This window comes from Benincasa hispida, chromosome 7 (assembly GCF_027475165.1).
Source record: "Benincasa hispida cultivar pf3 chromosome 7, pf3_genome.v1.1, whole genome shotgun sequence".
Lineage (NCBI taxonomy): Eukaryota > Viridiplantae > Streptophyta > Magnoliopsida > Cucurbitales > Cucurbitaceae > Benincasa > Benincasa hispida.
Genome location: NC_143484.1, coordinates 50,895,920 through 50,909,142, shown reverse-complemented (window position 1 = coordinate 50,909,142; position 13,223 = coordinate 50,895,920). Strand labels below are relative to the sequence as shown.

At 26.9% G+C, this 13,223-nt stretch overlaps 1 protein-coding gene across 1 annotated transcript; it reads left to right on the top strand.

The window, feature by feature from the left end:
• Positions 1 to 9,533: 9,533 nt before the first annotated feature.
• Positions 9,534 to 11,598, top strand: LOC120082058 (AP2/ERF and B3 domain-containing transcription repressor RAV2-like). Its single transcript, XM_039037278.2, has one exon. It carries the CDS (start codon positions 10,290 to 10,292, stop codon positions 11,334 to 11,336), a length of 1,047 nt encoding a protein of 348 aa, XP_038893206.1. The 5' UTR covers positions 9,534 to 10,289; the 3' UTR covers positions 11,337 to 11,598.
• The last annotated feature ends 1,625 nt before the right edge of the window (positions 11,599 to 13,223 follow it).

The following is a 13,223-nucleotide window of genomic DNA, read 5'->3' as shown; positions in this document are numbered from 1 at the left end:
AAATTTCTTATTTTATATTTTGCTAATTTATTTTATTTTGTTTATTTATATATTAAATTTATTTTATTTTAATATTTATTTATTTTATTGATATTGGTATTCCCTTATGCTCTAAAGTTCACAACAGGTTCGACGAATTTAACACTAAAATAGACTTTATTGCTTTTTTATACGAGAAAATGTACCATTCTTTTTAACATCAATAATTCTTTTTTTTTATTCTTGTTTTTTAAAACATCAAATCAATAATTTTTATTCGTGCTTGTCAAAATAAGAAACAAACTTCGAATCATGATTTGTACCGGTAAACACCAAGCACGGAATATGGAGTTCTTTTTTTCATTCTTATTTATTCAGAAAACATTCTATCATTTATATAAAACAACTTTTTATTTAAAAAATAATAATAATTTATCACTATTTTGGCCAGCTATAACTACATAGTTTTTAGAAATTAAACCTAAAATAGTGATTCTACCTATTGATTTTTTTTTTTTGTCTGTTTATATTTTAAAAATGTTTTTAAAATCTATATATTTTAGAAATGTCTTTAAAATCTAAGTCAAATTTTAAAAATTAAAAAAAAAATTATTTTTAATAAAAAAATTATTTTAAATGATAAAATTGATGAAAATATTTACAAATAATAATAAAATATCATAATCTATCTGTGATAGATCGCAATGGACCGCGATAAACTTTTATCTATATCTATCTGTGTCATGATAGACACACAGATAGTAGTCTATTGCGGTCTATCACAGTCTATCGCATGTAGACGGTGATATTTTGTTATCATTTGTTATTTTGGTTTATTTTTCTATATTTGAAAATAATCATTTTAATATCTTATTTTTTTTAGAGTTTGGCTAAAACTTCAAATATTTACTTAAGAAATTTGGAGAAAATAAACACAATTTTTAAATAAAATTTTAGTTTTTTTCTATATTTCATTCTAAAAATTGAGCTTTATGTACCCTACTCCTATTAATAATTTTTGCTATCTCTACTTTTAACTAATGTTTTGAGAATCTAAAGTAAAATTTGAAATCTAAATAGAAATCGTTTAAAAAGAATTAAGAATACAAATGCATTTTTAAGAAAAGTGAACATACTAAACAATCAGTATAATTATTAATAAATTAAAAAAAAAAAAAAAACCATTAAGGTCTAGTTTAATAACTATTTATTTTTCATTTTTTATTTTGAAAATTAACTTTACTAAACAAGATTATCCTATGTGATTTTCTTTATTTTGTTATCTACTTTTTAATAATATTTTAAAAAAATCATGTTAAATTTTAAAAATTAAAAATTGGTGCTTAAAAATTTAATTTTGTTTTTTAAATTCGACTAGTAACTCAAAATGTTGCTTTAAAAAAAATGAAGAATATTGTAAAATAAATGGTGAGAAAATAAGTGTAATATTCAAATACCTAAATTAAAAGGAAAAAAAAACTAAAGTTACATTTCATAACCATTTGAACTTTTGTTTTCTATTTATGAAAAATAAACTTCCGAATACTTCTTCTATCTATCGTTTTCTTCTCATATTACCAACTTTTTAACCCTGTTTTAAAAGATCTAGTCAAATTTTGAAAACGAAAAAAAAATATATTTTTTAAAATTTGGCTTAGAATTTCTTTATGTATTTAAAAAATGTGAAAAACTAAACGAGAAATAGTAGATAAATAAATATAAATTTCAAAAAACACAAAAATGTGTTTAAAACCTAAAATGATTATTAAATAGGGCCTAAATAGTTATTAAATATAGGATTGTTTTAAAATATAAAAAATTGAACCAAAATATTTATAAAATATAGCAAAATTTTGGAACTATCAATGATAAACGCTGATAGACACTAATAGACTTTTATCAGTGTCTATCAGTGTGCATTTATCATTGATAGTTTTAAAATTTTGCTATATCTTATAAATATTTTCAACACTTTTATCATTTGAAATAACTTTCCTTAAATATAACGTGCATTCTAGTTTATATAATTTTCCGAGTAAACTAGTTTATTTATAAAAAAAAAAAGTTGGACACAACGTGATCATCAAAAGATTCTTGACCACTTAATTTGATCACTATCTCACTATTAACTTTTTCTAGATGATATATGAAACAAGTACTCGCATTCTTTTACATTATTGTTGTGGTTTATATTAACAAAATACCTTCCTAAACAAATCACATGCATGCATTCAATATTTATCTGACCCCATTCTTTGACTAGATCAAATGCAACTATGCATAAATTTCAAAAGAATTATTTGATAGGAACAACAACTATATTTCAAGGACAAAAATGTAATTTCATTGTATGAAATGGGTCACACGCTAGAACATATCTCACATTTATGTGATCCATTTCCAAACTACACGCTTGTAGATGACAGCATTATTTTCAACTTCGTTTATTGATTTGAAAGGAAATTTAAGTGAAATGTTTCAATTTAAACATATTGGATAGAAAATTCGAATCTCGTTGACCAATAGGTTGAAGAAATATGTCCAAATTTGTTAAACTATGCTTAAATTGATGAAAAATGAGTGAAAATTGTTGGATATAAAAATTTAATTCCATGTTATCTAGAGCAGTAAAGAAAGTTCCTAATGTATAATCATGTATTAAATAAAGAAATATTGATGACTAAAATAATTATGAAGGGAAATTATAATTTAAAATTTAAATACTGATAAAAATAATAAAACTTAATAATTATGGAGGGGAATAATAAAACTTTTAGAGTCATTGATGTTAATGTATATTAATTAATCTAAAATAATTATGAAGGAAAATTAGGATTTAAAATTTAAATACTGATAAAAAGTAATAAAACTTAATTAATTATAATTATTTTAAATATTTTAAATTAACTAATAGATATTAACACTATTAACTAAAAGTGAGTATTTGATAAAAAAAAATTTAAGATTAAAAGTATAAATTCATAAATCTAAGGACCAGATTAAAACAAAACTCAAATTTCAAAGGTAAAATTGTAATATTATGAGGCCTATATGGATTAGATCGAAACCAAACAAAAAATTTAATAATTAAATGTGTAACATTATGAAATTTAGGGACTAAATGGAAATAAACAATGGATAAATGTATTTTCCTAAAAAAGAAAAAACAAATATTACATGTCAATTGAATCATAGTGGATAGTTCCTCTACAATTGTTCAAGTAAAAGAAGAAAAGAAAAGAAAAGAAAAGAAAAGAAATATATACGTAGGATAAATCACTAATTCATGACTTTTAAGTGTTGAATTTATGTATAAAAAGGATAAGAAAAAAGAAAAGGAAATTTTGTATCTTATCCTCTCCAATCTCCACCAATGGGAGAGAAGAGAAGAAAAGAGGCATGGTCTATGTGGTGTACAGGGTCCATTTTGTGGGTCCCACTTTAGTGGCCAATCATAATTAAGATTTTTTCAGTCAACAAAAGCAGCTACCCACAGCCTCATCTCTTTGAATGACACCTCATCATTAGTTCTAGCAGTATACACGGTTGAGTCGGAAATTTTTTGGACCAATCCAAAAATTTAAATTGGTCGAATTGATTATCTAAATGATCTAAATAGGTCTCCAACCCAAAATTCGGGTTGATTGGGTTGAATTTGGTTGGATCGTCGTATATATTTTTATTAATTTACATACTAATAAATAAAATTTCATAAAACTTAAATGTTAAATATTCAAATCAAGATACATACCAACATCATAAAAATATATATGAATTATAATATTTATAAATCATAACTAATATATATAAATTCTTAAAAATATTAGAAATTTGGGTTGAGTTGGATTGGGTTAACTAAATATTTAAGAATATAACCCGAACCCAACCCAACTTGAAAAAAAAAAAAAAATTCAACCCAACCCAACCCAAAATTAAAACCAATCCAACTTAATCCTTACAATTTGGGTTAGATAGTCCAGGATGTTCAGATTGTCGGATCACTTAATTGACTCCCTTCACATTTTCACCCAAAACATTTTTTATTTTCTCACCTAATTTTTAATTTTTTTAATAAGATAATTTGAAATTTTTATTAATATTGTAGGAAACAATGTAATAGAATATGATAGGTTGATTGAGATAAAGGTAGAATTTGGTATGATTCACAATGTACAAAATCAATGGTGTTTAGATGAATTATTATTATTGTTATTATTAGGAAAAGTTTTTAGAGGAATTATTAAGTTATGAAGTGGCAAAAAAAAAAAAAAAAAGGAAAAAAAGATATTATATTCTTTGAAAGGACAACAAGTTGGGCCAAATTGGCGCAGCATTTAATTAAAAATTTATCGCAAGATATTTATTTATTTCAATGTTTTTAATAATTTATTAATATTATTGGATCGTGGGATTATAGCAGTGACCACCAATACCACAATAGAGGTTTTTATTTATTTGTTTTATAATTTGTTGTTATTGAGCTTAAAATGGGTGATGTGGATATTTTCGTGAAAGTGATTGGAGGATTTAATATAGCCACTCACGTAATTCAACAAATTTTCATATGCATTATAATTTTAGTACTCACGAACTTTTTAGAAACGAAAAATTTTATCCGTTCATTTAAATCGCATATATTATTTAATAAATATGAGAGAACCATTAATATAGTTATAAATTGATGTTTAAAAGTTAAATATGCATATTTGATTTATCATTTTTTTAGTTAAGATTTATCGATTTTATATATAAAAATAAAAAATTGAATAATTACTTAATTAAATATAAGAGAACCATTAATATAGTTATAAATTGCATTTAGTACTATTTAATATGTAATCACTACAAATAAAACACAATGAACTTTTATATTAAACGTTAATTTAAAATTAATAAATTTATTTAATTTCATTACTAAAAATAATTAATAAATAGTTAAGTTAACAAGAAGTATTCTTTGTAAATATGTTAGTTGAAATTTATTAAATTTAAATAATAACTAATTCAAACTAAAAGTAATGTGGTTAATTGATATTAATTTATTAATTAATTATATTATATTTTAATGATAACCTATTCGGTATTAAAAAATTCATATTAAATGATTTTAATTTTCTCTAGATAATAATATTGTGGATTTTGAAAGGTGAAATCATGTAAAACAAAGAAATTAAATGTATGTTTGAAATTTTATGACAAAAACTGTGAATTAAAGAGATTCTAAATGTGCTAAAGTCTTACACTTTTTTTCTTTTGTATTTTTGGTTATATTAAGTAAAATAATTTCGTTAAATTTCAAAGATTACTATTCTTAAACCGGCAACACTCTCAACCTTTTGTATAAGATGTTTTCTTTTTTAGAGAGAAATTTTGTATTAAGATTTTTTTTTAATTGGTACAAGCTAACTCAAATATAGAAATCCGATATTTTTAGAAGACGTAAAACTCAATTGTATTAAATAAAAAAAAGGAAAGAAGGAAAAATAATGTTAATATGAATTCATTTTACTATATCATATTATAATCTATAAATTAGATCAAGATAATATGATAAGGTTTAAATCTATGGTATTTGATTGACGTGAAAATGACTTCATTTATCTTTACATTTTTACTTTTTTTTTTCTCCTTATTTTACGTTTATAATTTAGAAGTATACATCTTCCTCAAATAACTATTTAGAGAAAGTAATATATAAATAAAAATAACTTCGTACCGTCCCTCGTTTTTTCAATGTTTTTTTATATTCGTTTAAATATCAATAAAAATATATTTTTTATGGAAAAGAAAAGTATGGAAGCTCTTGACCATCTATTATTATAGATGCCAAAATTAAGAAAAACAATCCAACCCTCATGTGATTCAACCACAAATAGATCAAAGAGATGGAGAACTCTAGAGTTACATTGATGTATTATACAAAAATTTACCGAGGATTCATCTTAACCCTTTCAAAATTAGAACATAAACTTTAAAAAAAAAATCTTAAACAAGTTAGGATTATATTTGATTTAATTTATCAAATGATTAAGATCATAGACTTTTTTTTAGTCCACATCTATTTTTATCTTGAACTTATTCTTTTGTGTTTTCTAATATTTTGATGTATGTCGTTAGATCCAAATTTATCCAAAACAATCATATATTTATTATTTAGATCATTTGCAAGATTTTACACGTATACGGAAAAGTGTGGTAAAATCTGTGGTTTCAAAAGCTATTGGTTGAAAACAAGTTGGCCTCTCAAAAAACCAAATGTATTAAAGGCCTCCAGGCTCCAATATAAAGTGTACTGCTTGGGAAATCCCACTCAAAAGTTAGGCAATTGTGTTTAAATAAATTATTAAAATAATAATAATAATCATCTTCAATTCCTTTTTCCTTTACATGTAGCTTATTTGTATGTACTTTTTACCCTATTAATTATTAATTTGTAATCCAAAATTTCAAATTTTCCGGCATAAAACATCATTACTACACGCTTCTACTTCCTAATCTGTTTGAACCATGCTCTATATCTATCCGATTTGATTAAATTTTTCTATTCCAAACCTTTATGCAAAACAGTTTTTAAAAGCTAAAGATTTTTTTTTTTTTAATGGATATTCTTTATTATTGATGTCAGATTTCGGACAGAGGAAAATGCATCTGATCTTCACGTGACAATAATCGTAAATTTGTAATTAGAGGAAGAAAAGACCTACAAAATAAAGAAAAATGAATCTAAAGCTAAAGTCGAATATCAAAAATTGTAAAATGAGGAAGAAGTCAAAAGTTTCAGTTATAGATGTCAGGTCAAGTTATCTCATGTGGAGTTATAACTATGTATTTGTACGCAAAATGGAATAGAGTTTACGTTTTTCTCTTATGATAAGGATGAGATGTATTTTTCTTAATCCTAATAAGTTAGGATTAGATATGATAGGACAATTGATTAGCTAGTACTTGGATTTATTTGAAATTAAGTCATTTTTATTTTGTGTTTATCTTCACTTATATTATATTGATTTTTGGCCTATTTCATTAGATTTGAATTCACCTACAACATATATTTTTTATTTCCATTAAAATTAGCAAATAGAAATAAGTTATATATTTCTCATAACAATATAATTAGTAATGATTGATAGGAATGAAATTATTTTTGCACACATCATAATACTTTAGAAATTGGTTAATTTTATAGATAGAGTCAACTTTTGAGTGCAAATATTACTAATTTACATATTTAATGGGAGGGGGAAAGCTTGTACTACAATATTACAACCATTCACAGTTAATTAACTTTTAACTATTTATATATTTGAAAAAGTGGCGTCCATATTTTAATGAAAAGATTATCAACTTTTTCTTCTTTCTCTGATCTCTTATTATATTTTTCTTTTATTTTGCCCACTTTATTTTTAAATAAAAAAGAAAAAAAAAAGTGTTGATTAATTAAAACAAACAAAATGCGCAAATCAAGACAATTATTCATGAGATGGAAAAAGTTGCAAGTAAAGTTACACCGAATCTTGTTGATTTAGATTTAAGTGATGCAGAAGTGTTAATCAGCCTTGACTAATAAAAACAATCAATCAATTAATTAATTAAACGCATAAGTGTGTGGACATAGCTTTGATTAGAGGATTTGATGGGAAAATGTGGGATTATATTATATTAAAAAAAGTGACGTCAAAAAAGGAAAAAAAAAAAAGAAAAAGAAAGGCAAGATTTTTTGTAATTAAATAATCCTATGTTTATCTTGAAACTGAAAAAGAGTAAAAAAGTATTGATCACAAAAGCCAAAGATTGTGTGCAGACTTCGAGTGACGTTCATCGTTACTTATTTGATTTAATTCAATATCTCATTTATATTGTTAGGTACACCTCCAAGTAACCAATTACACTTTTTCCTCTTTCTTTAATAAATAAAAATTTTAAGACAAACAATCCATAAACACGTTTTATTATTTTATTTATAATATATATATGTACCTCTTAACTTAAATTAGGTTTGATTTAAGATATTTTATCAAAGCCATCTTAATTTGCAATCTTTTTAATCTGTCTTTAACTGAATTTACGAAATCTTTATTAGTTTTCATACCTTTTGGCATGTTTCATATTTGATTATAACATTTTTAATTACATAAGTCTCACGTATTTATGAGATTCTGATATCAATGCGTGGAAATTACTCGTATGAAAATTGATTTATTTGTGATTCGTTTGATATTTGAATTTAAGAGTTGTTTTTCTCAATTCATTTTTCGACGAATTAAATTTCATGGAGTTTGGTGACAATTTGATTTTGATTTTTGAAAAAATTGTTTGTTTCGTATTATGTTCGTTATCACAATTTTCATTTAAATGTGTTTGTTTGAGATTGTTTGATTTTTAGTAATTAAAAATTAAGTCTATAAATACTTATTCTACATCTAAATTTATTGACTTATTATCTACTTTTTACCAATATTTAAAAACGAAAAAGAGTAGTTTTTATTTTTAAAATTTTACTAAAAATTCAAATATTTCATTACGAAATAAACACGCCCTTATAAAAAATTAATATAAAGCAATTTAATTTTAAAAAATCAAATGATTATCAAACAAGACCTTAATTTTTAAAACTTGATCTACATTTTGAAAAAAAACAACACAAATAAAAATGATTAGATTAAAATAAGATTCATAACCTTTAATTATAAAAAAAACAAGAAACAAATAAATCAAATAATTACCAAACATTTTCTAAATCACATAACAGTTTTTAGAAATAATGTTTGATAGGAAAAAGGAAACGATAATCATAATGTATTGAAGAAACAAAAAATATCAAATCAGTACCTAAAATAAAAGTGTAATAGGAAGCTTAAATTTGAGTGAGACCCACCGTCACTCACAAGGGCGCCGGGATTTAATAATAAATATAATAAAATTAAAAGTTTTTTTTTAAAAAAAAATCAGGTGGGTCCCATGGTAACACCCAGGACAAGTCCGTACATGCATCGCCAAATTTAAATAAAATATATAAAGGAAAAGGAAAATTAAAAAAAGAAAAAAAAGAAAAAAGAGTTGCGGGTTGGAGTGGGGCCGGTGAAACTATTGGACGAAAACGGTGGAGGGCCGTTGATTGAGATGAAGAAGGGACGGTGGAGATGGGGGTGGGAAAAGATTAAAGAAGGGGAATTATTGGACGCGATGGAAAAACAAGATAAGTTTAGTTGAGTCGAGGGGAAGACATGTCAGCGTTGGTTCGGAAATAATAGAATCGTGATGTTTTTGTTTCTTAAATTAATTTTAATTTTATTTATAAAAAAAAAAAAAAAAAGGGAGGAGGAATCTGGTGGGTGTGTGCATTAGATACTAAAATGAACCTAGGCAATAAAGACAAACGAATGAGAAGAAGCCACGGTGGAATTAGGGGTTTAGTTTGGAGTTTAGTGGGATTTGCAAAGGGAAGAGCCTATCCAAATCCAATCCCTGTGAAACTCAAGCCCCACTTCCCCCATCCTAGTGGGAACTCATATTTCTCTATTTAAATAGTACCTTCTGGTACCGACACTTGGACGCTTCCCATTTCCCTATTTTTTTTCCTTTTACAATAATATACCCTAACAGGAAAATTCAATTTTCATTCGAAATTACTGAGAATTTACTGGTGGGATATTGTGAATAGGAAAAATAGGACAATGGATGATGGGGATGATTTTTTTTTTTTTTTTTTGGAGGGGGTGGGGGGATAGGGTAATAAATAGAAAAAAAGAAAGGGTTAAAAAGAGGTAAGATTCTGATTGGTACTAACAAAAGCAAACAGCAAATAATAGAGCGGATATTGATGAAAGATGAAGTAGATGCAGGCGGCAGCAGCAGCAGCAGTATCAGATAAGATACATTCCACATGGAGAAATTTCTTTTTATTTTTTTATTTTATTTATTTAAAAGTAATTAAAATAAAAATAGAGCAGCAAAATTCAGGGGGGATGAACTTAAAGAAAACACGGTCCAGGGTCATGTGAACCCCATCAACTTGTTTCAACTGGACCCCACTTCTCTCTCATCCTCATAGAGTTGACCCATTTTTTCCAAATTTATTCATTTTTCTTTTTTTCCCTTCATTTTTATTCCATCATCTTCTAAATATGCGTTTCTAATTGGGTAGCTTTTTATTATTTTTATTTTTTTTTAAAAAAACGTAGACTTACCAAAAGAAAAATTTAAAGTCCACCCACCTATATAAATCCACCCTGCCCTAACACGCCTTTCCAGTTCATTCCCATACTCTCCCTTTTCCTTTTTTATTTTCTCCGTTTCTAATTTCCAAAAATATGGATGGAATTTGCATTGACGAAAGCGCTTCCACTGAATCTCAATCCCCGGTGGTTAAATCTCCGCCGCCGGAGACCAGTCTCTGCCGCGTCGGGAGTGGCGTCACCAGTGTAGTTCTGGATTCCGACTCCAGCGGCGGCGGAGTTGAAGCGGAGTCACGGAAATTACCGTCGTCTCGTTACAAAGGAGTGGTCCCACAGCCGAACGGCCGATGGGGGGCACAGATTTACGAGAAACATCAAAGAGTATGGCTGGGGACATTCAACGAAGAGGATGAAGCAGCACGTGCCTATGACGTGGCTGCTCAACGTTTCCGTGGTCGTGACGCCGTTACCAATTTCAAACCATTATCACACGGCGGTGAAGAAGACGACGTCGTATCCGCTTTCCTCAACTCTCATTCCAAGGCGGAGATCGTCGACATGCTACGTAAGCACACTTACCTAGATGAACTCCACCAAAGCAAACGAAACGCTGGGTTATCCGGTTCGGATCGGAAACGAAACCTTTTGTTATCCGGGTCGGGTAATGAACCGGAAGCCGCTCGTGAACTTCTATTCGAAAAAGCCGTTACCCCAAGCGATGTGGGGAAATTGAACCGTTTAGTTATACCAAAACAACACGCCGAAAAAAATTTCCCTCTCCAAACCGGTTCGACCGCTTCCTCTAAAGGTCTATTGCTGAACTTTGAAGACGGAGGAGGTAAAGTTTGGCGGTTCAGGTACTCGTATTGGAATAGTAGCCAAAGCTATGTGCTGACCAAAGGATGGAGCCGGTTCGTGAAAGAAAAGAATCTAAAAGCCGGTGACATTGTTAGCTTCTTGAAATCGACCGGACAAGATAAACAGCTTTACATTGAATGGAAGGCACGAAAGGCTTCCATTACAACCGGGTCCGATATGAACCCGGTTCAGACCGTTAGACTGTTTGGAGTTGACATTATCAAAGTTTCGCCGAATAGTGTGTGTAATGAGAAGAGGAGGATAGAATTGGAATTTCTCGCTTTACAATGTACAAAAAAACAAAGGGTTGTCGGAGCATTGTAACGTACATATTTTCCTTTCCTTTTTTTTTTTTTTTCCTTTTGAAATTTATTTTATTTTAGTTTTTTTTTTTTTGCTCCTGCTAATTTCTTGGAGGTGTTTTGTTTTGGGAAATTAAGGATGATGATGAAGAAGAAGGGGGTGGAAATGAGTTGGTGTATGATTCCAAAGAAGTGAGAGAAAAGAATTGTATAAAAGAGAAAATTTGCAGACGAATTAAAAAGCCTGAATTTTTAGGTTAATTATATATACAAAATTTAACCTACTTGTTTGATTATTTATTTATTTTTCTGAGTAAATGGTTTTTTTTTTTCGAATTTCTTAGCAAATTGGCAAAGTCATGAAAAAATTAAACGGTACTATTTTAAATAAAAACAAAAAAGTTAGAGTTGAAGTGCGTGTGAAGATGATGAATGAAATGAATATTATCGATTAATTGAATTGTTATTGATTAGGCAAAAATCCAGAATTAGAGATTGATGGTTTATAAAGATTTGGTTCTATTATTTTATGGTATTAGATTATGAAGCAAAACCATCTTCTATTTATTTATTTATTTGTAGTTGGTTTTGAATATCTTTCTAAAAGGAAAGGTTATGAGAACTAATCTAGATCTTGATTTTACTTAAAAGTTTTCTAATTTCCCATTTGAATGTGCTGTCTATTCCCATGTATATCAATCATTTCCAATTCTTTTCTTTATCCATAGATTTTGATGTTTTATGTTATTGTCTTTCTAATTTTGGAAGATTTTCAAAAATCTCATTCTATGGTATAAAATGCTCTATTATTCCTACTTTTTTTTAAAAAAAAGAAAAAGAAAAAAAAAAAGAAAAAGAAAAAAGAGGTATGAAAAGAATAGCAGGAAATTAGTGGAATATAATAGGTATCTAGAGATTAATAAATGGTAAAATGAAGATTATTGTGGTTGAATATGAAAATGTTCAAGTTGAATAAAGAATCATTGCTTTTAAAAACAAATGTAAAATCAATATCTGAAAGAAAAAAAAGAAAAAATAGTTCAAGTTGTAGCAAACTGACAAACTCACTCTCAATCACAACTTTGCCTCTTCCAAAACGCGTTCATCCTTCATCAAAATTGGACCACTTTTCCACATTCAAACTCTTCATTCTTTTCCTGTTTTATTTTTATTCTTTGAGTTTGAAATTTGTGGCTAAAAAAAATAAATAAATAAACATTGAACTTTCAAAATGCATTTTTCGCGTTACGACGTGACAATTAATATCTAAAAATTAGAAATCATACTTGATATTATAAGGTTAATAATAATTAGTTGTATGGTAATATGTATGTACTTCATTCTTTAGAAGTTGGAAGTTCAATCCTCCATCCGTGTATTTATTGTACTAAAAAAATGAAAAAAAAAGTTATTACCATTTATTTTATCTCAAAAGATATTTGTGAAAAAACTATTTACAATTTACCTAACTAAATTTTATACTAATAATTTGTCATGAATGTTGTTGTAAATATTGTAAGGTAGGTATTTCATATTTTACACATTAGAAGTCACACAAATTCCATCTTAATTAACAAAAAACAATTTTCTAATAATACATTTTTTTGGAAATTTGTAAAGTGGAGCTAAATGCATAATTAGAATCTATTCCAAAGTTGAAGGTATTATTCTCTATAATTTAGACCATGTTTGGTAATCATTTTTTTTTAATTTTTGAAAATGAAGCATATAATCTATCATTTTCTTGCCATGGTTTGCATCTTTTTTTAAGTACAATAGTTGAATTTATAACCAAAGTCTAAAAACAAAAATAAGTTTCTAGAAATTACTTTTTTTAGTTTTCAAATTTTGACTTAATTAGTTCAAAAAACATAGGTAGACAGTAGATAGCAAAATAATAAGAAATCCA